This window comes from Tarenaya hassleriana, unplaced genomic scaffold (genome assembly GCF_000463585.1).
Source record: "Tarenaya hassleriana unplaced genomic scaffold, ASM46358v1 Cleome34, whole genome shotgun sequence".
Lineage (NCBI taxonomy): Eukaryota > Viridiplantae > Streptophyta > Magnoliopsida > Brassicales > Cleomaceae > Tarenaya > Tarenaya hassleriana.
In genome coordinates, this window is record NW_010966542.1 from 236,553 (window position 1) to 263,677 (window position 27,125).

At 36.6% G+C, this 27,125-nt stretch overlaps 1 protein-coding gene and 1 pseudogene across 2 annotated transcripts; both read left to right on the top strand.

Moving 5' to 3' along the window:
• The first annotated feature begins 1,872 nt into the window (after positions 1-1,872).
• Positions 1,873-14,366, top strand: LOC104821633 (potassium transporter 5-like). Of its 2 annotated transcripts, XM_010552558.1 has the most exons (9): positions 9,882-9,968; positions 10,140-10,223; positions 10,624-10,846; positions 11,483-11,731; positions 11,891-11,929; positions 12,040-12,300; positions 12,562-12,614; positions 12,715-12,829; positions 12,949-14,366. In XM_010552558.1, the coding sequence occupies exons 1-9, from the start codon at positions 9,906-9,908 to the stop codon at positions 14,268-14,270; spliced, it is 2,409 nt and encodes an 802-aa protein (XP_010550860.1). In that variant the 5' UTR covers positions 9,882-9,905; the 3' UTR covers positions 14,271-14,366. The 2 variants fall into 2 exon arrangements, with proteins under 2 accessions (XP_010550861.1, XP_010550860.1); XM_010552559.1 differs by lacking the exons at positions 9,882-9,968; positions 10,140-10,223; positions 10,624-10,846 and adding an exon at positions 1,873-2,090.
• Positions 14,367-18,448: 4,082 nt separating this feature from the next.
• LOC104821873 lies at positions 18,449-20,385 on the top strand (annotated as a pseudogene).
• The last annotated feature ends 6,740 nt before the right edge of the window (positions 20,386-27,125 follow it).

A 27,125-nucleotide genomic window follows, 5' to 3' on the forward strand; every position in this document is an offset into this window, starting at 1 on the left:
GGATGTGTGCGAGTGAGGACAAAACACGCTAAAAAGTTCCGTGTTGGTGTGTGAGGATAGCTTTAATATTCCGTAGCGGCCTCGGGGCGTTACAAATGATATCAGAGCCGATACTCTCCCAATACGATGTAGTTCGAGGATGAACCAGGCGGAAGCTAGTGGGCCTGTAACAGTCCTAGTACCGTAGGAGGACGGGGAGTGCTCGCAGGTGCGTGAGACATGGACGATAGCGGCTCCTGACGAGTTTCTGAATAGGGGTATAGGGATGAATCGAACGCACCGGAATGAGAGAGACCGGAGTGCTCTGTAGGTATGAGATTACACAGTCCAAGATAACTTAAAAGAATTGATTGAGCTACTAATAGCAAGAAGATGCATCTACCTTTTCGGTTGCCCATCTCGAGAGAACTCCAAAATTAAGTGTGCTCGATTTGGAATAGTTTTAGGATGGGTGACCTCTTGAAAAATACTTTTCGTGATGTGTGCGAGTGAGAACAAAACAAACTAAAACATCCTGTGTTGGTGTGTGAGGATAGCTTTAACATTCTATAGCGGCCTCGAGGCGTTACCCCACCTTCAAGAGGACCCCATATTTATTTTTCTTTAAATTATATGTTTGATAATTTTATTTTGTTTTATATAATTTATTTATTATTAAAGATTTTTTTTTACAGAGAATAGTAATATTTTAATTTTTTTATTTTAAAATAAAATTAAAAAATTCTATCACAATCTTTTAATTTATTTTTTAATAATCGTTTTCTCTTTCTATATATTTAACATCTAAATAATTGATCATACTAGTCAAACCGCCTCACAAGTTATATTGATCATATATAGTCATACTGGTTATTTTGTAATTTTGTTGAAAATATTAGTTTTTCTGGAAATCTAAATATAATGCTATTTTTTACAAATTTATTAAAAATGTTAGTTTTTTAAACCCTTAAATCATATGGTTGATAATTTTCTCTTTTTGGGAGATATTTGTGATATTTTGCCTTTTACAAGAGATTTGACCTAAGCAATATTTGTTTAACAGTTCAAGCAAGACGTGTACGGAACGCGTCCAGACGTTGGTATAAGCACTTTAAGAAAGTGTAATAATTGAGAATGGGAGTAAATGGCTATTCACCGTTGGTGCGTTATTTAAGTCATAGTCAAGAGAATTTACCTAAGCAAAATCCCTTTTGAGCATTTCAGAACTTACACTAGTCCCTTTTCACACCTGAGAGAGAGAGAGAGAGAGAGAGAGATGGAGGATGAACAGCAAACGAATGACCAAGTGAGTCATGAGAACAAGTTGAAAGACAGGAAGGTATATGTATGCTCTTCACATTTTCTGATCATATAAAGGCATCAACATTTGCTAGCAAAATCAATCGTATATACGAAAATAATTTCGATCAATCTTTCATTATAGTTTTATGGTGAATCTTGTTTACTAATATCTTGTGTTCTTGCATCAGATATCATGGGAAAAACTCGATCGTATTAACTCTTTCTACATGGAGGTTGGAAAAACTCCATCGAATATCGCCAAACCTTTTTTGGTATTAAATTTTTAGAGATATGAGTAAAATATTTATCAGATGAAACCCGTACATATTATTCTCGATTTAAAGTTAGAATAAAATGGTAGAAAAATCTAGCCGTCTAATATAATACATATAATTTTTTTTCCGATTGTTTTTTTATTACAGATTTAATTAAGATTTTGTTGGAAACTCCTATTATCTTAGACTTAGAGTTCTACTGAAAGCCTATTTACTGTTTTGTGGATGATTTTGTTAGTTTCAAGAATCAATATCTATACCAATTTGATTCTTATATATTATATATAATGTTTTTTTAAAAAAAAATTAAGATGAGTTGGAGAACGACACTGAGTTTGGCGTTTCAAAGCATGGGAGTGGTGTACGGAGATATAGGGACGTCGCCATTGTATGTATATGCGAGCACTTTCACAGATGGGATCGACGACAAAGATGATGTGGTTGGTGTTCTCTCGCTCATCATCTACACGCTCGCTCTCATCCCCCTTCTCAAGTACGTCTTCATCGTCCTCCAGGCCAACGACAACGGCGAAGGTATAATTTACTCTATATTTTGATTTTGTATTTAATTTGTTATTTTTTTAATATCGTTTACTTCCATATATATGTGTACGAATCCATTTATTTAGTTATTTTTTGCGTAAAAAATTATCGGTTTTGAGGAAATATATATATACGCTTCCGTATGAAATTTATAATATAGTTCGAGTGGTACATGAAAGACTTTGTTTAGTGTTTATATTTTTAATTAGTTGTAGGAAGGAACAGAAGTGGCTGAATTTTATTCGGTTCATTTAGGTAAAATTGTTTTTTCTTAATCGAAGTTTTCGAAACCAGATTTAATATTTAAAAAATGAATTGAAAATAATATATCTTTATTTTGCCGAGCAATTGTTTAATAAAAACTGGAGACTGAATAGAACCGAATAAATTAGTTTTTTTCTTCTAAATTTAGTTTCGATATTAAAAAAAAATGAATCAAAACAAATTAAACCAAAACCATATTGAAATTTGATTGTGTAATTCTGATGAAATTAATGAAGAAATAGACGTGGTTAAGCCTACTCCAAGTGCTTTTTATGAAAAAATAAATAAAATAAATAATTGAATGTAGCGTTGTCTTTTTTATTGTATTCATAGATTCGCATCTTTGGTATATATTGGTTTTCCTAAGAGCTCTATTACGATGTCGCAGGTTTGACTTTTTATGTTTCATGGCATGATCTCGCCATGTTGGTTTTTTAAGATTTGGAAGCTGGAATAGTTTTTTTTTTATCGATGAAATGTGCATCAAGCTGGAATAGTTTTTTTTTATCGATGAAATGTGCATCAAGCTGGAATAATCTCATTGTTGAATTATTTATATATATATACACGTACGTACCGAATGTATAATATATATATTATGGATGCAGGTGGAACGTTTGCGTTATATTCATTGATGTGTCGATATGCGAAAATCGGATTGATTCCAAACCAAGAACCGGAAGACAAAGAGCTATCGAACTATAGGCTTGAACCTCCAACAACACAACTTGAAAGAGCCCACAAGATCAAAGAGAAGCTCGAGAACAGCAGATTCTCTCAGATTCTTCTCTTCCTCCTCACCATCATGGGCACTTCCATGGTCATTGGTGATGGTGTGCTCACTCCTTCCATCTCAGGTATTATATATATATATATCTCCCATGTATATATATCCTTCTCATCATAAGAAGTTAAGAACGTGTGTGTATATATATATATATCCCATTTGAGTTGGTCTGTTCAAAGAATCGACTAACAGATTTTTTTCTTTCTTTCTTGATCAATAAGTGCTTTCTTCGGTTGGTGGAATCAAATCTCTTGGACAAGGTAATGTCACATTCTTAACATGTGTCGTGTTTTTTTTTAAAGCCTCATTTTCTATATTTCTAAATTCTAATTTACTTTGTTGGCTTTGGCTTTTGATATATATGTGCAGATGCAGTAGTTGGAATTTCGGTTGCAATCTTGATCTTTCTCTTCGCGTTTCAGCGATTTGGAACTGATAAAGTCGGATTCTCCTTCGCCCCGATCATCCTCATTTGGTTCTTGTTCCTCACGGGGATCGGACTCTACAACTTATTCAAATATGATATTACTGTTCTGCGCGCTGTTAACCCGTTATATATCATTCAATACTTCAGAAGAAATGGTAAAAAAGGTTGGATCTCACTCGGCGGCGTTTTACTCTGCACAACAGGTGAGTTCTAAAGAGTAAAGACTATCCAGTTACGTATCCCAAAACATTTCATGCTATTTGTATTAAATAAAAAAAAATCTCATACACATAAGAATTTGATTTTCGGGTATTAATTTATGCCCACCCTATACGTGAAAATATTCATTATTGTTCGCTATATATTTATTTGTCATTAACAATTACACATAACCATGAATAGGAACCGAAGCCATGTTTGCCGATCTCGGCCATTTCAGCGTCCGAGCCATACAGGTTAGACCATATAACTTAAACGGTTCATTATTCATTAACCATAAAATGTAAAAAATATTGGTTCATCATTCATTAATCCGATAATGTGAAATATGTTGCAGATAAGTTTTTCGTGCATTACATTCCCTGCCCTTGTTTCGATTTATTGTGGACAAACTGCATATCTCATCAAACATCCAGAAAATGTTTCAAACACATTCTATGACTCAGTTCCAGGTTCGTTAAAACATAGATCTTCTCCTTTTGTCCTTACAGGCAATTGAAACATTTTTCGATTCTTTCTTTTTTTTCTTTTTCGACGAAACCTTACTTTCGATTCTTGAATCTGTAGATCCATTGTATTGGCCGACATTTGTTATGGCAGTAGCAGCAACGATCATAGCGAGCCAAGCAATGATTTCTGGAGCATTTTCGATAGTTTCACAGTCTCTACGGCTCGGGTGTTTCCCGAGGGTAAAAGTTGTCCACACGTCAGCTAGCTATGAAGGGCAAGTTTATATCCCTGAGATCAACTATTTGCTCATGGTGGCTTGTGTTATCGTCACTATTTCCTTCAAGACAACCGAAAAAATTGGGCATGCTTATGGAATAGCTGTAGTAACCGTCATGGTTATTACAACCTTCATGGCGAGTCTTATAATGCTAATCGTGTGGAAGACAAGTATTTGGTGGATCTTAGTGTTTTTGACCATTTTCGGGTTTATAGAGATGGTTTATCTGTCATCAGTCATGTACAAGTTCACCAGTGGAGGGTATTTGCCTCTTGCTCTTGCCAGTGTTTTAATGGTAATTATGGCGATTTGGCATTACGTTCATATCCTCAAGTATCAGTACGAGCTCAGGGAGAAGATCTCCAGCGAATTCCCCCGGGAATTGACTCGAAACTCTAACATACACCGTATTGCGGGGATTGGACTCTTCTACACGGAGCTTGTCCAAGGTATCACTCCTTTGTTTTCTCACTACATATCGAATGTTTCATCAATTCACTCGGTGTTCGTACTGGTTTCGATTAAGTCACTTCCCGTGAACCGAGTGACTTTATCAGAGCGGTTTTTTTTCCGCTATGTTGAACCACGAGATTTCGGAATGTTCAAATGCGTGGTGAGGTATGGTTATAAGGAATATATCGAAGATCCACATGAGTTTGAGTGTCAATTAGTGCATTACCTGAAGGAGTTTATCCGTCGCGAGTACTTCATTAGCGGAGGAGGAGCCACGGAACTCGAAGACAACAATGTTCCCACCTTGCTTATAAATGAAGAAACGAGAAATCAATCGACCGTTCAAGGCAATGATGATTCATCGTCGGAGAAAGAAAATGAGATCAACGTATCCTCATCTAATGTTTCTCGCCGTTCATCCGGGAGAATCGTGTTGCTAAACTCTTCAGTTTCGAACAAGACCGTTTCAAGACATATGCAGATCGCCGAGGATCAAACCGAGTTTGTGGATAAAGCAAGAGAAAAAGGAGTGGTTTATCTCATGGGAGAAACAGAAATCATGGCTGAAAACAATTCATCATCTCTGTTCAAGAAGTTCATAGTTAACCATGCCTACAACTTCTTGAAGAAGAATTGCAGAGAAGGAGATAAATCACTGGTCATCCCTCGATCGAAGCTTCTCAAAATCGGTATGACTTACGAGTTATAGAGTCTTTGCCTTTGAATCTCTAATGGATTTGTGTCAAAATACGTGCTTATGTTTATCAGACAGTATGTTTCCAAGTTATTTGTCTCTTGTAATAAGCTTATGTTGTAGTAGTGACTGACTACTCATTGTGTTTGCTTCTTTGCTTGAATAATCATGAAGTTAAATTGATCTTCTGATTTTGAATATGTATTGTATTATGAATGGAAACTTTCAATTATTACCTTTTTTTTCTCTTCTGCAAAAATTAAGAAGAATGAGTAAAACATGGGCAATCGTCGTACCGAGATCGGACAGATGAGTTCTTCGATATCACGGAGAGGCTGAGGAAATCGATTTCACCGGCAACGGTCAGTAATGGTGTGGATGGCGCGAAAAGGGAGGATCCGAGATCTACGGTAACGATTCAATCGGAGTTCAACAGGAGAGCTTCTAAGATCGAGTTCGACAAACACCATACTTGGTAGAAGCTCGTGAAACGTAAGTTTCTTGTGGCCGATTGATTAATGATCTCGTTATTTAAGCCTTAATTTCGATCTGGGTGTCTATTCTTTCCTTTATTGTGAAATGAAGTTGAGAGTTACCATTCCAATTACAACTCAAATAGCCCATGTCACAATAACACATGCAGTGCTAGAAGGGTATTCAGATGCAAGTTGGATTACGAGTATAAATGATAATAAATAAACTTCGGGTTGGATTTTATGATTGGAGGAGGAGCCTTTAGTTGGGCCTCTAAGAAACAAATTTACATCACACATTCTACAATGGAGGCTGAGTTTATAGCTTTGGCGGCCGCCGACAAGGAAGCGGAATTGCTAAGAGATCTCTTGTTAGATATAAAGTTGTGGCCACAACAAATAGTTGTCATTTCCGTTTATCGCGATAATAAGTCAGCCATGTCTCGTGCGTATAATAAAGTATACAATGAAAAGTATGGACACATAAGTTTGAGACATGTGTAAGACAATTAATCAGGGATGGAGTGATGACCATTACCTATGTTAAGTCAAGTGATAATCTAGCGGATCCTTTGACAAAAGCGTTGTCTAAAGAGATGGTTTGGAGTACCACCGCTAAGATGGGTCTTAAACTTATTTCATCATCTCACGTCGTTGATAATGGTAACCCAACCTCGATCTAATAAAAGTTAGTCTCGATGTTTAAAGGGTAATAACAAGTTATTGAATGACATATTACACTAAAGTATATAGGATTTAGTGCTTAAGTTTCAGGAGGATAAGTTGAATACTCTTAATGGATGGACTTGAGTGTCGCGATGTCCAACTATACGAGCATGAAGTGGTGCCGCTTCAAACGAGAGTTTTCAAAAGGTTTATCTCGTACATGTTCGTGAAACGGGATGAACACATAGCCATAACGGTGCTAATAAAATTATACTTTTACTCAAATGGTAAACGACTTTGTGTACAGTTTCTCTGATTCTAATTTTAGAATGTCGGTTTAAGTGTTGAGCAACCGATCACCTTGTTTGAGTCTTGAGAAGTTAGTACTAAGCGAAGGTTTAAATCTAAAAGATACATATCCTTTATGCATTATCGTGATATATTGTCGATTCGTTGGAATTAGCAATCTAGTGGGGGATTGTTAAAGTTAGATTATAAATTCAATAAAAAAATTAAGCTACTTGCAATTAATCAACATAAGTTTTCGTTTGAATGAAACTTCTTTCTTTGTGGAAAAGTTATTACATGTTTGTATAACATGTCATTCAATTAACAAATAAGTTATTTGAATTAATAAGAGTAACTTAAAATTCATGGCTATATAAACCCGACTTGGTGACTTTGTATCATCATAAAAAAAAATCGTCTATCCATTCTAAAGAAAAGAGTAAAAACATTCTTGAATAAGAGTGATGGTTTTTCCCGAGTTTTGCTTCTTGAGAAAAAACATTAAGTCTCGTTGTATCTTGAGGGTACTTTACCTTAACCCAAAACAACTTTGTGTTGGGGTAAATATACTCTTTGGAAAGCGTCTAACCCATGCTTCGAGACTTCCCATAACTTCGTGTTCATCCGTGTGAGTTTATCTTTCTCTCCGAAATTATTTTCCATATTAATCCTAACAGGACCTTCCCTTCTATAATAGACAAGATTGGATTTAAATCACATGATTTGAAGTTAAAGAATTAAGTTATTTTTTACAAATAGTATTATATTTCGTTATTGTGAACTGATTAGTATTATATTTTGTTATTGTGAGCTGGTTATTTAAATTATTTCTAAATGTATGAATTGTTTATTTAAGTTAATTATGAATCTTATGATTTTTTATTTGCTTAATTTTATTATTTTATTGTCAGTGAGTCACATATCACAACGATCACAGTATAACCTTTTTAAAATAATTTTATTTTAAAAAATGGTTAGATGTTATCTAAAAATAAATTAAACTAAATATAATCTAAATTGGAAATGTGCACTAATAAAGGTCAAATTTTACGGTAAAATAAAAGTATTGGGTGCTGATGTCATTCAAATAAAATTGTCCAAGTTTGATGAATATAGCAGGAAAAAGAAAAATTCTAATTATTAGGTAATTATAGGATTAGACTAAATTTTATAATGATCAAGTGGTACATTATTGCTACAACTACTATTGTAACAAATTTTGTTACGCATACTAATTGTGACGTTATGTATGCATAACTTTATTTTATATTAATTTTTATTCATATGGGTATTCTTTGAACTCCAAAAATATAACATTGTTTGGTTATTTTATTGAAATTATCGAAATTATTATATGTTTATTACAAGTAGAATCATCCTATATATATTATGTTCGGAATATATACATTTTCGATTGATATTGAGCTTAGAGTCGTCGCCATCGCCATCATTACAAATTTATTAGAGATAAAAAAAAAATTTTATAACCAGGATGATTCTCCGGATTTTTGACCCAACTATAGCCACTCTAAATCCGAGATCAACCTTTGTATATGAGCTATTTTGGTCAAGAAATTACATCTCTCTCCACCAAATAACACGTGATTTTCAGATGCCTTGCACTCTCAAATCGACCGCTCTATCACCCAAATGGGATAATTAGAGGCAAAGTTAGATATTTTTATGACGTGATTAGCATCTTTAATTTATATTTTATTTGCTTCGGCCACCCGTACGATGTTCTGGGACCCTGGTTGACTCTCTCCCTCTCTCCATTCATCAATAGTTGGGCCGTTTTTTTTATATATTTTAAAGTACGTCTATATATATAAATTACATCACTCCAAGCTAAAAAAATAATGCGGTTTTGGTTCCCATACATACATACATACATATATAGTTGATTCATTTTGGCTCTTTTGAATCATATTAACTTCAATTTTTTTAACAGTATCCTATTTAAATTAAATATGAATTAAATTGAATAATTTGGATAGAAAATACACATGAGGATTGTTATCTATGTATTCAAAGGTAAATGTTAGGAAAATTAATCTTTGAAACACTAGCTAGTCACAAGGTAAAAAAGAATCCAAAAATTAGGTTTGTTGTATTAGTAGTACTCACATGAAATCAATACTAATTTTTCATTAAATGCAATATGAATTAAACTTGACGTTTTTTTTGTGTTACTAAATAGTTATCATTTTAGGTTTCCTAGATAAAATATTAAAATAATTTTTAATTTTATCCTTAATAAAAACTAATAAATTCCAATAGATTATTAATTGTAACATCAATTTTTGTGTTATTAGGGGGTATATATGGCTTTTTCTTGTTTTTTTAAAAAAATGTGAAAAAGCTAAAATGACAAACATTGTGAAAAGCAGAGAGTATTTATCTTAATATTATTGAAGAAATTAAACCCTAGCATTAACAACATATCTCCGTGTGTGTGTGTATATATATATTGCAATTACTATATATGCACTTCACCAAAACAATAAAGTTACTATATATGGAGTGCGCGTTGTTTGCACACGAGATTTGCCCTAATTAAGCAAGCCGATTCGTTTAACAGTTGAACAGTTGACAGCAAGACATGTAAGGAACGCGTCCAAACATTGGGGTATAATCACTAAAAAAAGGTGTGTTTATTGAGAATGGGAGTAAGTGGCTATTCACCATTGGCACATTCTTCAATCAAAGTCAATGAATCTTGTTGCCTATAAACACCGATCCTTCCCTTGCGAGCATTTCTACTCTCTCTAAAGCCCACAAAAACAAACCCGAGAGAGAGAGAGAGAGATGGAAGATGAACAGCCAACCAATGACCGAGCGGGTCATGAGAACGAGTCGAAAGACAGGAAGGTATGCTCTTCACATTTTCTGATATATATATATATATATTGATTACAACATTTGCTTGCAAAATCAATCATATATATGAAAATATATAATTTTCGATCAATCTTTCGTTAGATGGAGAATCTTGTTCTTCCTATAGTACTAATATATACATCTCATATGTTCTTGTATCAGATGTCATGGGAGAAACTCGATCGTATCGATTCTTTTCATATGGAGGGAGGAAAAACTCCAGCGAATATCATCAAACCTTCTTTGGTATTACATATTTTACTTTTCGAAATTTGAACAAAATATTATTAAAAACTCTTACTATTCTAGATTTAAAGTTAGAAAATAATCGTAGAAAAACCTAGTCGTCTAATATATAATATATATCATTATTTTTAATTATTTTCGATTCTTAAATAACTCTACCAAATATCGTCCATCCTTACTTGGTGTGTGTGTAGATATAGATATAATTAGAGATTTAATTAGAATATTGTTGGAAGCTCCTATTATCTTCTACTGAAAGCCTATTTAACTAATATAATCAATATTGTTTTATTGACGATTTCGATAGTTCCAAGAATCAAGATCTATACCAATTATATTATTTGATTCTTTATATATATATATATACATATATATAAAATTTGTGATTTTGTTTTTAAAGATGAGTTGGAGAACGACGCTGAGTTTGGCGTTTCAAAGCATGGGAGTAGTGTACGGAGATATAGGGACATCGCCATTGTATGTATATGCGAGCACTTTCACAGATGGGATCGACGACAAAGATGACGTGGTTGGTGTTCTCTCGATCATCATCTACACGCTCGTTCTCATTCCCCTTCTCAAGTACGTCTTCATCGTCCTCCAGGCCAACGACAACGGCGAAGGTATAATTTACTCTATATTTTGATTTTGTATTTAATTTGTTATTTTTTTAATATCGTTTACTTCCATATATATATATATATGTGTGCGCGGATCTATTTAATTATTTTTGCGTTATTTTGAAAATAATCGAAGTTTTCGAAACCAGATTTAATATTTAAATAATGAAAATGATTAGAGAATAATACATCTTTATTTTGCCGGAATAGAACCGAATAAATTAGTTTTTTTTCTTCTAAATTTAATTTCGATATTTAAAAAAAAATGAACCGAAACCATATTGAAACTTGACTGTGTAATTCTGATGAAATTAAGCCTATTCCAATTAAGTGCTTTTTGTGAAAAAAATAAAAGAAATAATTGAAGGTAGCGTTGGCTTTTTTATTGTATTCATAGATTCGCATCTTTGGTATATTTTGGTTTTCCTAAGAGCTCCAGTACGATGTCGCAGGTTTGACTTTTTATGTTTCATGGTATGATGTCATTGTTGAATTGGATGCTGGAATGGTTTATACTGTGATGATCTCATTGTTGAATTATACGTCGTTTAATTTATATATATATATATATATGTATATATATGAACCAAACATACGCACGTACCGAATATATAATATACATATATGTTATGGATGCAGGAGGAACGTTTGCGTTATATTCATTGATATGTCGATATGCGAAAATCGGAATGATTCCAAACCAAGAGCCCGAGGACAAAGAGCTATCGAACTATAGGCTTGAACCTCCAACGACACAACTTGAAAGAGCCCACAAGATCAAAGAGAAGCTCGAGAACAGCAGATTCTCTCAGATTCTTCTCTTCCTCCTCACCATCATGGGCACTTCCATGGTCATTGGTGATGGTGTTCTCACCCCTTCCATCTCAGGTATACGCATATATATATATATATATATATATATATCCCATGTATATATATCCTTCTCATCATAAGAACGTGTGTATATATATATATATCCCATTTGAGTTGGTCTGTTCAAAGAAACAACTAACAGATTCTTTTTCTCTCTTTCTTTTGATCAAAAAGTGCTTTCTTCGGTTGGTGGAATCAAATCTCTTGGACAAGGTAATGTCACATTCTTAACATATGTCGTGTTTTTTTTTTCAAACCTCATTTTCTATATTTCTAAATTCTGACTTACTTTGTTGGCTTTGGCTTTGGATATATATGTGCAGATGCAGTAGTTGGAGTTTCGGTCGCAATCTTGATCCTTCTCTTCGCCTTTCAGCGATTCGGAACCGATAAAGTCGGATTCTCCTTCGCTCCGATCATCCTCATTTGGTTCTCGTTCCTCACGGGGATCGGACTCTACAACTTATTCAAACATGATATCACCGTTTTGCGCGCCATTAACCCGTTATATATCATCCAATACTTTAGAAGAAACGGTAAAAAGGGTTGGATCTCGCTCGGCGGCATTATTCTCTGCATAACTGGTGAGTTCTAAAGACTAGAGGTGTGGACATAGATTGGTTGCCTAAAAAAAATTAGAATATTGGGATACGTATTCAAAAGATTTGAGTATCGTAATTTCATATCCGGACTATTGTATTGAACAAAATATTTGGATACTCGATGAAATATTTGGATACTCATATAAAGTTCAGATATCCGATTCTCTGGTATTTATGCACACCCTGCATGAAAATATTCATTATATATTTATTTGTCATTAACAATTCTAAAACAATGAATAGGAACGGAAGCCATGTTTGCCGATCTCGGCCATTTCAGCGTCCGAGCCATACAGGTTAGACCACGTAACATAGATGGTTCATCATTCATTAACCGAAAATGTAAAAAATATTGGTTCATCATTTATTAATCCGATAAATATAAAAATTTTGCAGATCAGTTTCTCATGCATTACATTTCCTGCCCTTACAATGATTTATTGTGGACAAACTGCATATCTCGTCAAACATCCGGAAAATGTTTCAAACACGTTCTATGACTCAATTCCAGGTTTGTTAAAAACATAGATCTTCTCTGTGTACTTACATGGAACTATATATGTTAATGTTTCAATTCGTTCTTTTTTTTCTTTCTCGATAAAATCTTTCTTTCGACTCTTGAATCTGCAGATCCATTGTATTGGCCGACATTTGTTTTGGCGGTAGCAGCAACAATCATAGCGAGTCAAGCGATGATTTCTGGAGCATTTTCGATAGTTTCACAGTCTCTACGCCTCGGGTGTTTTCCGAAGGTAAAAGTTGTTCACACATCGGCTAGTTATGAAGGGCAAGTCTATATCCCTGAGATCAACTACCTTCTCATGGTGGCTTGTGTTATCGTCACTATTTCCTTCAAAACAACCGAAAAAATTGGAAATGCCTATGGAATTGCTGTGGTAACTGTCATGGTTATCACAACCTTAATGGTCAGTCTTATAATGCTCATCATATGGAAGACGAGCATTTGGTGGATCTTGGTGTTCTTGACTGTTTTCGGGGTTATAGAGATGGTGTATGTGTCATCTGTCATGTACAAGTTCACTAATGGAGGATATTTGCCACTTGCTCTCGCCAGTGTTTTGATGGTAATAATGGCGATTTGGCATTATGTTCATATCCTGAAATATCAATACGAACTCAGGGAGAAGATCTCAAGCGAATTCACCCAAGAATTGGCTCGAAACCCTAACATACACCGTATTCCAGGTATTGGACTCTTTTACACCGAGCTTGTCCAAGGTATCACTCCTTTGTTTTCGCACTACATATCGAACGTTTCATCAGTTCACTCGGTGTTTATCATGGTTTCGATTAAGCCACTTCCTGTGAACCGAGTGGCTTTATCAGAGCGGTTTCTTTTCCGCTATGTTGAACCACGAGATTTCGGAATGTTCAAATGTGTGGTGCGATACGGTTACAAGGAAGATATCGAAGATCCACATGAGTTTGAGCATCAATTAGTGTATTACCTAAAAGAGTTTATTCGTCACGAGTACTTCATTAATGGAGGAGGAGGCCCCGAACTCGAGAACATCAATGTTTCCACATTGCTTGTGAATGAAGAAACGGGAAAACAATCGACCGTTCAAGGCAATGATGATTCATCATCGGAGAAAGCAAATGAGATCAATGTATCCTCATCAAACGTTTCTCGCCGTTCATCTGGGAGAATCGTGTCGATAAACTCTTCAGTGTCGAACAAGACTGTTTCGGGGCGTATCCAGATCACCGAGGATCAGACCGAGTTTGTGGAGAAAGCAAGAGAAAAAGGAGTGGTTTATCTCATGGGAGAAATGGAAATCATGGCTGAGAACAATTCGTCATCTCTGTTCAAGAAGTTCATAGTTAACCATGCCTACAATTTTTTGAAGAAGAACTGCAGAGAAGCAGATAAATCACTCGCCATCCCTCGATCGAAGCTTCTCAAAGTCGGCATGACTTACGAGTTATAGAGTCTTTGCCTTTGAATCTCTAATGGGTTTGTGTCAAAATGCGTGCTTGTGTTTGTCAGACAGTATATTTCCAAGCCTATACTATCTATTTTGTTCTAGCAGTTTAATTATTTCTTATAATTGTTATATTATATTTACTATTTGTAGTTTTTCATTTTTATTTTTTTTTCTATTAATTATTTTCATGAATTTTTTAGAATAACATCTTTTATTAATTCTTTAGCTTCGTCAAATTTTTTAATGATTTGAATTTGTTTATTACTACAATTGTAATTAGTCATTTTTGTTAGCATATATGTCATATTTAATTCAAAGAACCTTTCTCTTATGTGTTTTTCGATAGTTTATATTACGAATTCAATAATTCTATTATTTCATTAGTGTATTCTCTTAACCGACCGGTCTGGAACATTTACCTGTAGACCGATCGGTTTGGAACATTTTCTAGACCGAGCAACATTTGCATGTTACCTCTAGACCGTGCAGTCTACGTCTGGACCGATCGGTTTGGGTTGGCTGGACCGATCGGTCCAGACCTTTTGGACCGGTCGGTCTGGTTTCCGCTCCACCGAGAAATTCTCGTTTTTTTCTCACGCGTTTGACCTTTCCTGTGTGTGTGACCCAATAGGCTCATCTGATGTGACGTCCGTAACCCGTGTCCCGCCCACGAGTTGCGAGCGGAAATAAGTTTATGTTTAACAAACCCACGTACAGTAGTATACACACCAACATAAAGACGGTGAACACAATATAATACAAAACCAAGTCACCGCCGATAACGAAAAACATAAGTCTGAGAAGAAAAAGTACATGATCCAGAAAAGTCTCACACGTCACCAGCACCCTCATCCTGTCCCTGCCAATACTGCTCCGAGCCTGAAACGTTGCATAACAACGTCCATAAGCTACATGCTTAGTGAGTACTTCGGGTTAAACCCGAAGATCATACTCAAATTGCAAATGGTCATGCACAATCAATACTATACACACACTAGATATATGTATATAGTATATATACAAACCACATGCCATAACTCAAGATTCACTCAATCGCAAGGAAACATTTATCAATCACAGTCAGTCCGGATGACAAGTCGTTGGACGTAACCGTCAAATTCTCTCTATGTGCATCACACACATAGGACACCACACGGATCTGGCAATACAAGTCCAGGACATATATACCAGTCATAGCTTGACCCATCGGGTCTATCAGTACCGTCAAATCATCTCCACGTGTGCATCACACACGTGGGTAAGGACTCTCCATGTGCAACGTACATCCCCCGCTCTCCTCGGCAAACGCCGGAATAAAAAAACACGTCACCCAGTTTTCCACTCCATAAAAACATAACACATCAACCATCCCCTCTGATATCGATGTCACCTCTCGATACCAGAGTGCCAGGTGCCTCCTCCAGGCCACCACCGACTATGTTGAGCGAAGTCAGTATACAACTGACAACCTCTCGCCGGCTGTCCGCCACGGAAAAGCTCATCAAACCCGAGCTCAGGTCTTTCAGAGTCTTTCCGCATAACATCGTCGAGAGAATCGCTCAATCCTGAGTCACGGGTGAATGTGTTGCCAGTCTCTGCCGGGAGAATCACTCAATCCCGATCTCGTTCCATAGCTAGTGAAATGTTGACGCGGTTACAGAGTAATTGTAGGATTTCCTCAAACCCGGGATAGCCGAATCACTCAAGACTATCACGTATATCATCGGCTCCAAGCTCGGCTCGTAGGCCATCAATCACAATCATGCCTCCTCAACATGAAACCCGACCCGGGTCGGAGATCACAAAGAGGAGACCTCAAACAATGCAGTCATCGGGATATCACCTCAACCCATCTACAATCATACGCTCAACCTTATCCCGGCCCTCTGGAATAAAGTCTCACGCCATGCCAACTACCTGATTCCCCCAATCACAAGCATTCATACGAGGTTATACTTTAATCAGATATACACGTCTTTACTTATGGTTCTCGTATTTCCTCTCATCATTATCCATTTCATAATGTTCACCCCTTCGGTTCGATCGCATTAGGTTCCGGCCATCCCGGATAATCAATTCAACTCGTCTCGAGGGTTGTACTTACCGTGATGAGGTTCCGGCGACGTTTCGGTCAAATTTGGGGTTCGGTAAGGCGTAGACCGTCCGATCTTGGATCTGGACCGGTCAGTCTGGACCCTTCGGTTCACCTGGGTAGTCCGGTAGCCTGGACCGATCGGTCTAGGGTTCCGGACCGGTCAGTCTAGGGTTACGCGGAACGGTCGGTCTGCATCTAGACCGCGTTGACCCATTGACCATGCCTAGATCGATCGGTCTAGGACTTCGGGATCTCCAGACCGATCGGTCTAGAGGTCATCTTCCTCCTCACACCACCTGCAACCCTAGACCGAACGGTCCCTATCTGGACCGATCGGTCTAGAGGTTACGCAGAACGGTCGGTCTGCATCCAGACCGCGTTGACCCATTGACCATGCTTAGTCCGATCGGTCTAGGACTTTGGGATCTCTAGACTGATCGGTCTGGAAGTCGTCTTCCTCCTCGCACCACCTGCAACCCTAGACCGGACGGTCCCTATCTGGACCGGTCAGTCTAGACGAACCAGAGATTTTCGGATTTCGTATTTTCGCACCAAATTCAACATGCTATAGCTCAAAATGATCCTAGTAACATCAGGAACTCAAATCTAAGGTTAATTTCATGCAATACACACACGAAACACAGAAATCTCCATTTTCAATTTGATTATCATATTCGTGGTTAATCCAAAACACTCACCTAGCTCAAATTCGAGCTTGGGGTTCTGTTGGGGAGGTTCTCTAGTGTTGATTTCTGTATTTATTGATCGATTTCGACCGAAATCGAAGCTCCAATCGACGCTCAAAGTTTCGAATTGTTCGGAAGAGAGTTTGAGAGAGTGAGAGAGTGAATGAGGGCGAATGGACAGGAAAATGCCGGGCCTAGGCGAGTTTCTCACCTCCAGACGAAGCACAGCGGAGGGAGGCGGCTGCATGGCGAGCAGGAGGTGGCAACCGCGGAGCAAAATGCGAAATCCGATTTCGTTTCATCGGACCGTCTGGTCTGAGTGTGCAGACCGGTCGGTCTGGCGTCTCCAGACCGGTCGGTCTACACGTAGACCGGTCGGTCTGGCAATTTTTGACCCTCGTTTTTCGTCCGTTTCCTCGCTCGGTTCGGTCCAATCCTCTGGGATTGCTTAGGGTAGGTTTAGGGCAATGTTCTAGGGTCATTTTTAAGTTTAATTAGAGTTTTCTAAGGTTCGATATCGATGACGAATTCATGGGTTATCACATCCGATATAGCAATATAACCCGAAATCTCCATTTTGATTATACAAGTCATAGGCGGTTTCTAGAAAGATACTATGACTACCTATCTCGAATAGAGTTTGTTCGTGATCTTACGAACATCAGTGATGATTTCGGTTGATGATCCTTTTGTATCACGATATCATACGTCGAACATAAGGCATGGAGAAGCCACCTTATCTGATTCGACTGCTTTCTCGTTCACTGAGTTCGACTGTACGAGATAGACGACGTTCGTCTATAGTGCGGCCACATATTTCTACAGTCTCGCTCACACGAGGGGTCCAGCGATATCTCTCTCTTTTACGAGAGGTACAAATCCCTTCTTGACTATCTTCAATCCAGCACATGATTCGTGTTGTACCTGATACACGCCTTTATAATCCTCCTGTTACGCAGGACGTTTGACATATTCAAAGTACGCAACTCCTCATGTTGCATTCCGTAGATATCTCAGGTCATAGGATCCAATCATGGAACCGTCACATGAAATTCAAGTCATGATGCTAGTCCATGTGACAATCTCATGCGGATCAATCCAGTATTCAGTTCCCCAACGAATACCTATGATTGTGATAGTATCCAATACCTGTGATCATCTCTATGATCATCAATCACACATCATATTAGTCTTAGTATATCATTATTCCCACAATGACATATGGCTAGGGAGTTTAGTATTGTTCATAACAATACATGGATTTCATAACATATTAAAGTATGCACAATACGTAATGAATCAAACCCTCATCCATAAATCATAGAAAGTGTCAATACATCAAATGTGTCATAAGAAAGCTCGCAAAACAGTACATCATAGAGTACTAAACCAACATATATATCATCCAATACTTCAGAAGAAACGGTAAAAAAGGTTGGATCCCGCTCGGCGGCGTTTTACTCTGCACAACAGGTGAGTTCTAAAGACTATTGGGGTGGACACAAACCGGTTAGTGAAAAAAATTAGAGTATTCGGTTACGCATCCGAAAGATTCTATACTATTGGTTTCGAATAAAAAGAATATCTCATACATGTAAGAATTTGATTTTCGGGTATTAATTTATGCCCACCCTATACATGAAAAATATTCACTTTTGTTCGCTATATATTTATTTGTCATTAACAATTACACATAATCACGAATAGGAACCGAAGCCATGGTTGCCGATCTCGGCCATTTCAGCGTCCGAGCCATACAGGTTAGACCATATATATAACTTAGATGGTTCATCATTCATTAACCCGAAAAATGTAAAAAACATTGGTTCATCATTCATTAACCCGAAAATGTAAAAAATGTTGGTTTAGCATTCATTAATCTGATAATGTGAAATATGTTGCAGATAAGTTTTCCGTGCATTACATTTCCTGCCCTTGTCAAACATCCGGAAAATGTTTTAAACACATTCTATGACTCAGTCTCAGGTTTGTTAAAAACATAGATCTTCTCCTTTTGTCCTTACAAGCAACTGAAACTGTTAATCTTTTGATTCTTTTTTTTTCGATGAAATCTTTCTTTCGATTCTTGAATCTGTAGATCCATTGTATTGGCCGACATTTGTTATGGCAGTAGCATCAACAATCAGAGCGAGCCAAGCAATGATTTATGGAGCATTTTCGATAGTTTCACAGTCTCTAAGGCTCGGGTGTTTCCCGAGGGTAAAAGTTGTTCACACATCGGCTAGCTATGAAGGGCAAGTCTACATCCCCGAGATCAAATACTTGCTCATGGTGGCTTGTGTTATCATCACTATTTCCTTCAAGACAACCGAAAAAATTGGGAATGCTTATGGAATTGTTGTAGTAACCGTCATGGTTATTACAACCTTCATGGTGAGTCCTATAATGCTAATCGTTTGGAAGACAAGCATTTGGTGGATCTTAGTTTTCTTAACCGTTTTTGGGTTTATAGAGACGGTTTATCTGTCATCAGTCATGTACAAGTTCACCAGTGGAGGGTATTTGCCTCTTGCTTTTGCAAGTGTTTTGATGGTAATAATGGCGATTTGGCATTACGTTCATATCCTCAAATACCAGTACGAGCTTAGGGAGAAGATCTCGAGCGAATTCACTCAAGAATTGGCTCAAAACCATAATATAAACCGTATTCCGGGGATTGAACTCTTCTACACGGAGCTTGTCCAAGGTATCACTCCTTTGTTTTCTCACTACATATTGAACGTCTCATCGGTTCACTCGATGTTTGTGCTGGTTTCGATTAAGTCCCTTCCCATGAGCCGAGTGGCTTTATCAGAGCGGTTTCTTTTTCATTATGTCGAACCACGAGATTTCGGGATGTTCAAATGTGTGGTGAGGTATGGTTACAAAGAAGATATCGAAGATCCACACGAGTTTGAGCGGCAATTAGTGCATTACCTGAAAGAGTTTATCCGTCATGAGTACTTCATTAGCGGAGGGCAAGCCCCGGAAATTGAGAACAACAATGTTTCCATCTTGTTTGTGAACAAAGAAACGGAAAAACAATCGACCGCTCATGGAAATGATGATTCATCATCGGAAGGCAAATGAGATCAATGTATCCTCATCTAATGTTTCTCTTCGTTCATCTGGGAGAATCATGTCGGTAAACTCTTCAATTTCGATCTCGGGATGTCTGCAGATCGTCGAGGATTAGAGTGAGTTTGTAGGTAAAGCAAGAGAAAAAGGAGTGGTTTATCTCATGTGAGAAACGGAAATCATGGCTGAAAACAATTCATCATCACTCGCCATCCCTCGATCGAAGCTTCTCAAAGTCGGCATGACTTATGAGTTATAGACTCTTTGCCTTTAAATCTCTAATGGGTTTGTGTCAAAAAGCGTGCTTGTGTTTATCATCATACAATATGTTTCCAATTATTTTATCTCTGATAATAAGCTTATGTTGTAGTAGTGACTTAACTACTCACTACGTTTGCTTCTTCGCTCTAATAATTATGAAGTTAAATCGATCTCATGATTTTGAATATGTATTGTATTATGAATGAGTACTTCGAAATTTAGTCTACTTATTCTATACGACGACATGACATTGATACATAATTACAAAGAGGACAAAATCAACACTATCAAAATTATTGGTGCCACAACATAGTATAACAAAACTAAGAAGATAAAATTACAAACTTTCTGATGCCTTTGATCGGTCAGAAGTAATTTATTTATCCCTCTCGGCTCGAAACCTCAGGATTACAACTATTGTGTCGCATCCCTATCTTCGATACACCCAAAAAATGTAATTTTTTTTATCATAGTATACATCTCAGTTATGGCAAAATGACTTATATAACCCTACAGATAAAATGTCTAAAATGACCTTATAGATTTGAAATTAAAAAGCGTAAAAAAACAACCAATCAAACACTTGCATTATCTCTCTTCTGATCGCGATTTTTACTCCATCTTCTCTCTGTTTCATCACGCCATTGCAGGTAAAAAAAAAAATTGTTTTTTCCAATTATTTATGTAATTTAACGGGAAATTCGATGAATGTGTAAAATACAATTAAGACCTAATGATTTTCGAGCATTATTGTGTTGTTTTATGTGTTTTAGGGTTTGATATTTTGAGTAAAACTAAGATAGAAATGGTTGTAAAGAACGAAAATTGGATTGTAATGAGTAGATGTTTTTATAGGACTATGGATGATTATGAAGATTGTTATACATTTGTATGCATTCGGTATGGTCGTATTTGGGAAAAAATGACGATGGATTATTTGATGGAAAGGAGAGGAAGATAATCGGAAGACTACATGTGTCACTAATAAAGCAAGTCAAATGACACATGCAGAGCTTATTTGAAGTATATGTGATCAACTTAAAATGTATTTAAGGACACCAAAATTAAGCTTTTTATCGATAGTTATTGATGGAAGACAATTGGAATATATATTTGACGATATCCGTATAAAATCTTTTATGTTCAACAAGAGTAATGGGCGACGATGATGGATATATGTAGACGAAAGGATGATGATGAATATGTTGAATCTCATACGAGTGTAGGGTTGTCAAAATGGTTAATCCAACCCATTTGGATGCAACCCGTTTGGGTTATATGAATTAATGGGTTGGATTAACCCAATCCATTACTAATATAAAAAAAAACAAATGGCTTGATTTAAACCTATTAACCCATTTGGGTTAATATAGATCCTGTTGAATCAACTATATCAATAATACAAATTCAAACATACGCTAGGTAAATAAAAAAATAAAAAAATTTACATAAACAATTAAATGAGATTACAAATAATACAAATAATATTATAACGAAATACTATTTCAGATTATAAATATTGCATATAATACAAATAATACAAACATATCTATGCAACCAAATAAATAATATTATCTTATTTTAACTAATAAAATACTAAAAATACTCAAATCAATAAAATAATTCAGACACATCATTATACAGATACGTGTAAAACTGTGAATGATTTCGAACCGCAATAGCTATCCTGTTGTTCAGACCCCCCCATTATAATGTCTGGGGACACTACTCTGTTTATCTTCACATGGTGTGTATATATATATAGGGATAATCGAATAAAAATACCTAAACTTTTACGAAATTTACACATAAATATCCGAACTATTAAATTATCAGATAAATACCGAAACTTTTCAAAACTTTCACATAAATACCCAGATTTTTAAAATTTTTACAAATCAAACAACAATCCATTAACGGCGTTAAACGTATAACAGAGTCCGTCGAACGTAGCATTCTGGATCCTAATAAGCATCCATATCATATGCTACGATAGGATAAATCGGTTCAAATTCAATAATAAATGAAAATCGAACCGGTTTGGTTAATTTATGAAGAACCATAAAATCCCCAAAACAAAACCGACACTAACACCTCCAAAACTAGAAACCCTAAATTAGAAACACTCTCGATACTGTCTCCTCTCAGTGGCGATCTTCATGCTCTCCTCTTGAACTGTCTTCCCGGCGATGAATCGGCGTTCTTCTCTCGGCGGCGAATCGGCGTTCTTCTCTCGGCGGCGAATCGGCGGTCTTCTCTCAGCGGCGAATCGACACTCGTTCTCGGAGATGATTTCGCTGTAAAAGTAAGTGTCGACTCTCTCTGGATTTCTCACCTTCTATCTCTTTCGTCGGTGTCTGAGTTCGCGTCTTGGACTATCTCTTTCATCGGGGGCATTATCAAAAATGCCCTTAAAATGCTACGTGTACTTCATGGAGTACCCTTCCCTCAGAAAAAAAATACCCTCTTCAGATATACCCTTCACATATGTACAATTTCCATTATACCCTTATGTTATAAAACAAATAAAATTAAAATAAATAAAAATAATAATTTCTCTCTTAAAAAACAGTATCGATTTCTCTCTCCTCATTATCAGTTTTCTTCTCTCTCCTCCGACATTTTTCATTCTCTCCTCAGACATTTGCGCTCTCTCTCTCCTCTGTTTGCTCTCTCATATTTTGCTCTCTCTCTCCTCCAATTTTAACTCTGTCTCTGCCGCCGCCGATTTGCTCTCTCTCTCCCCATCGATTTGCTCTCTCTCTCTCTCTTCTGATTCTCTCTGCTCCAGCATTTGCGCTTTCTCTCTCCTCCGTTTGCTCTCTCCCTCCGTTTGCTCTCTCATATCTTGCTCTCTCTCTCCTCCGATTTTCACTCTCTCTCCGCCGCCGCCGATTTACTCTCTCTCCATCGATTTGCTCTGTATCTTTTCTGATTTGCTTGCTCTCTCTTTAGATTTGGTCTCTATGTCCTCACATTAGCTTCATTTATCGGATTTGTTTGCTCTCTCTTCGATAATTTGTGAAAAACTGCTTCAAATCTCGTGGAAATCAGCGAAAAATCAAATAGAATCGTGCAAACAAGTTTTGAACTGTGTGACTCATGTGACTCTCATGTGACCCATGTGACCCGAAGATATTTTTACACTGTGTGACTCATGTGACTCTCATGTGACCCATGTGACCCGAAGATATTTTTACACTGTTTGACCCTGACTCATGTGACTCTCATGTGACCCATGTGACCCGAAGATATTTTTACACTGTTTGACCCATGTGACCCATGTGACCCGTGACTCAGTGACACTTATAAAACACGGTCAAATCTCGATTTTAAAGAATGGAAATGGTTTATATGATTTTTACAATGACAATATGGTATCTACAAGTTAAATTCGTTAACATAAGTAGGAGTTGTATGAACATTAGTACAATTTGTTCTAAAGTTGTCATGAAACACTAGTATCACTTATGGAGTACATTTGCATGAGTGACTTGATTATAAAAATTGAAATGAACATGATTTTAAAGTTGTTATTAATGTTAAAATCCATGATTAATCACTGTATAACCATGCCAAGTCACTAATTCGATAAATTCAACCCACGTGACCCAAGTGACCCATGTGACCCGTGTGACCTATGTGACCCATTGGACCTATGTTTTTTTCTTCTCATTTCCAAGTAAAAGTGAAATCTAAAATACGAAAGAGTTTACAAAAACTGAGTTTACAAACTACGAATGAGTTCACAATAAATAATAAGTTTACAAAATACGAAAGAGATCACAATAACGGATTAGCGGTTAATGAGGACTCCCGCAAGCGCCATCTTTAACTGTGGTTCCCATTGCGCGTGGAATAGATGTTGGAACTGCGATTCTTTCTCGAAGTACATCCATTCATTCTGTGTTAATACTTCTTTAAGCGTCTTCAGCGTCTCATAGGGATAACACTTCGTATTGATCTTCGAAAGAAAACTGAATGTCTTCGAATTTGTAGACAAATGGAAGCTGCAAAATAAAATAATTGTTCATCATTATGATATTTGTGACCTGGGACCCGTGACCCGTGTGACTCGTGACCCATGTGACCCGTGACTCGTGACCCGTGACCCGTATGACCCGTGTGCTCCTTGTGAGTTATATTATCTTGTTACCATATAAATCTTTGTGACTCATGTAACATGTGACCCACATGACCTTGCGACTTAGGAAAACATTAAACTTGCCAAGGTATTTCGAAATCCCACGTTCCACCCTAACTTTCTATTTCGAATTCCTAAAACCCAAATTATATATTTCAAAACAAAAAACCCTAACTTTATATTTAGAAATCTACTCTAATTTTCAATTTCGAAATCCCTAAACCCTAAATTCCTATTTTGAAATCCCAAACTATCCAACAAGTTTAATGATTTTACTCCAGGATCAGGTCACAGAAGAAAAAAACGGAGAAAAATCTGCAGAAAAACCTACCGTTTCTAATGGGAGATCGTTGTCCAACGATGACGAAGATGAACTGGCCTGAGACGCAGACGAAGAGAAGCAGAAGAAACATGTGTTCTTGGATCCATGGGTGTTTAATTTTTCATAGAAATTGCAAGAGAGATACCGAAATTGTAAGGAAAATTGCCTCAGTTTCTGAAAATCCCGAGAAATAAATAGCGGTTCTTGAAATCGCACAAGAGAGAGAGAGAGTTTTCGAAATAATACAGAGAGAGTTCAACAGAAGAGAGAGTGGGAGGGTGAGAGTTTATCGAGAAAGAGAGGGTTTTTTTTATTAAAAAAACTTAGTCCTTTTTTAATTGAAAATGTATGGTTTTTTTTGTCTTTCCCTTAAAATCCAGGGTTATGTCTTTAACACATTTAAGTTTTTTTTTTTTTTAGATTTAATTTTTGGAGGGTAGGGTGTGAAGTAAGGATAGCATTTTAAGGGTATATTTGCTATATCTCCCTTTCATCGGTGTCTGGGTTCGAGTCTCTGGACTCTCTTTTGTCGGTGTCTCGGTTCAAGTATCTGTTTGAGTCAGGGTTCGAGTCTCTGGAATCGAGTCTCTCTTTCGAATCACTGGTCTATGGACCCTGGGTTCGAGTCTCTGGACTATTGTTCATCGGTGTCTGGGTTCGATCTTCGTCGGTGTCTGGGTTAATTCGATCTTCGTCGGTGTCTGGTTAATTCACTCTCTTTCGATTCTGGGTATAGGTTCAATTCTAAGTTTGTTTTCGAAATTAGGATATAGAGTTGAGTTCTAGGTATATGTCAGTTCCGGTTTTATGCTCGATTTTGGGTTGATAATAAGTTTTTTAACGCCATTAACAGATACATTTTATGCTGGGTTTGAACAATGGCAGACACAATACGGGTGAATTTTCTTATGGGAGGAACAATGACAAATATGGATGGAGAACGTGAATTTTCATTTGCTACATAGGCGGATTAAAGGTGAACGAAGTGGAGTTCGAGTATTTCAGATTCTAAGACCGGCTCCTCCATCAAACTCGGGAAATCATTGAACTCGGTTTCTAATATTAGGACTTTATATTTTGTTTTGGGAATTCTGTTGGATTAATATTTTTAATTCAGAATTATGTATTGGCTAAAAAATTTTGTTTCTGTAATGATGTAATGGATGACTTTGTTTCTTTTGTGTTTCTTTTGTGAACTTCTGTTTAGAAATTATTTTTATGAATTTGCTGTCTTATGATTTAGATATGACCATGAGGAGTAGAAAGATATGGAGAATAGAGAAAAAGTAAACTGTCAAAGGAAGATGAAAAATGAGCAGAGAAGATAAATGGTGGTGGGACATGAACTAGTTAGGGTTTTTTTAAACAAAACTGAATTGATCTTTTATCAAACAGTTCTGGTTAATTAGACTGGAACTTCTGATGTGGCTGGACATGTGGATGTTTAATAATATTTTCGAACGCTGAATCATCAGTTTTTTGGGTTGAAATCTGATACGTTCAACGCTATTAGTGATGGCTGTTTGATTTGGAAAAATTTTAAACGTGGAAGTTTAGAAAAATTCATATATTTATCTGATTATTTTATAGTTCGAATATTTATTTGAGAATTTCGTAAAAGTTCATATATTTTTATACGATTATCCCTATATATATATATATATACCTTTCATCCTTATAAATACAATGACAGAAGATTTAATTCAAGAAACTCCTTTATGATATGATGATTTTAAGACAAGCTCGTGAATAAATGAAAAGACCAATCAACAAACACTACATGCAGTGTTCAGTTCCCATCAATTAACGAAGGAAGATTGTTTCTTCTCTTTGAGACGTAATGATTTCTGCTTTAGCACCACCATTAAATCTCCTAAATATCACCATTAGAACAAAAGCTTGAAAGCATGCGTGAGAAATGTAAACAATCAAAATTGGTCTTCCGGTCGAATATTCTTCTGGCTTAGTATCATCTAGCTATTTTCACTTGCATGGTGATTCATGAAATCCTAAGCACATAAATACATGCAAAAGACCAAATCGAAGAAACCCAGAACTCCTAAACACATAGAAATAAAATAAAAAACAAACAAAAAATAGAAAGTTTTCGAAGCAAAATATACCTGAAACAAATGCAAAATATGCACTGAACTGTAGAGTTCGTCGTGCAGAGGAGAAGATTTTGATTTGCTGAGGAGGAGGACAGAGGAGGACGACGAAGACAACGAAATCGAGTAGAGGAGGCGACAAAGACCGAAACAGAGGTGGACGG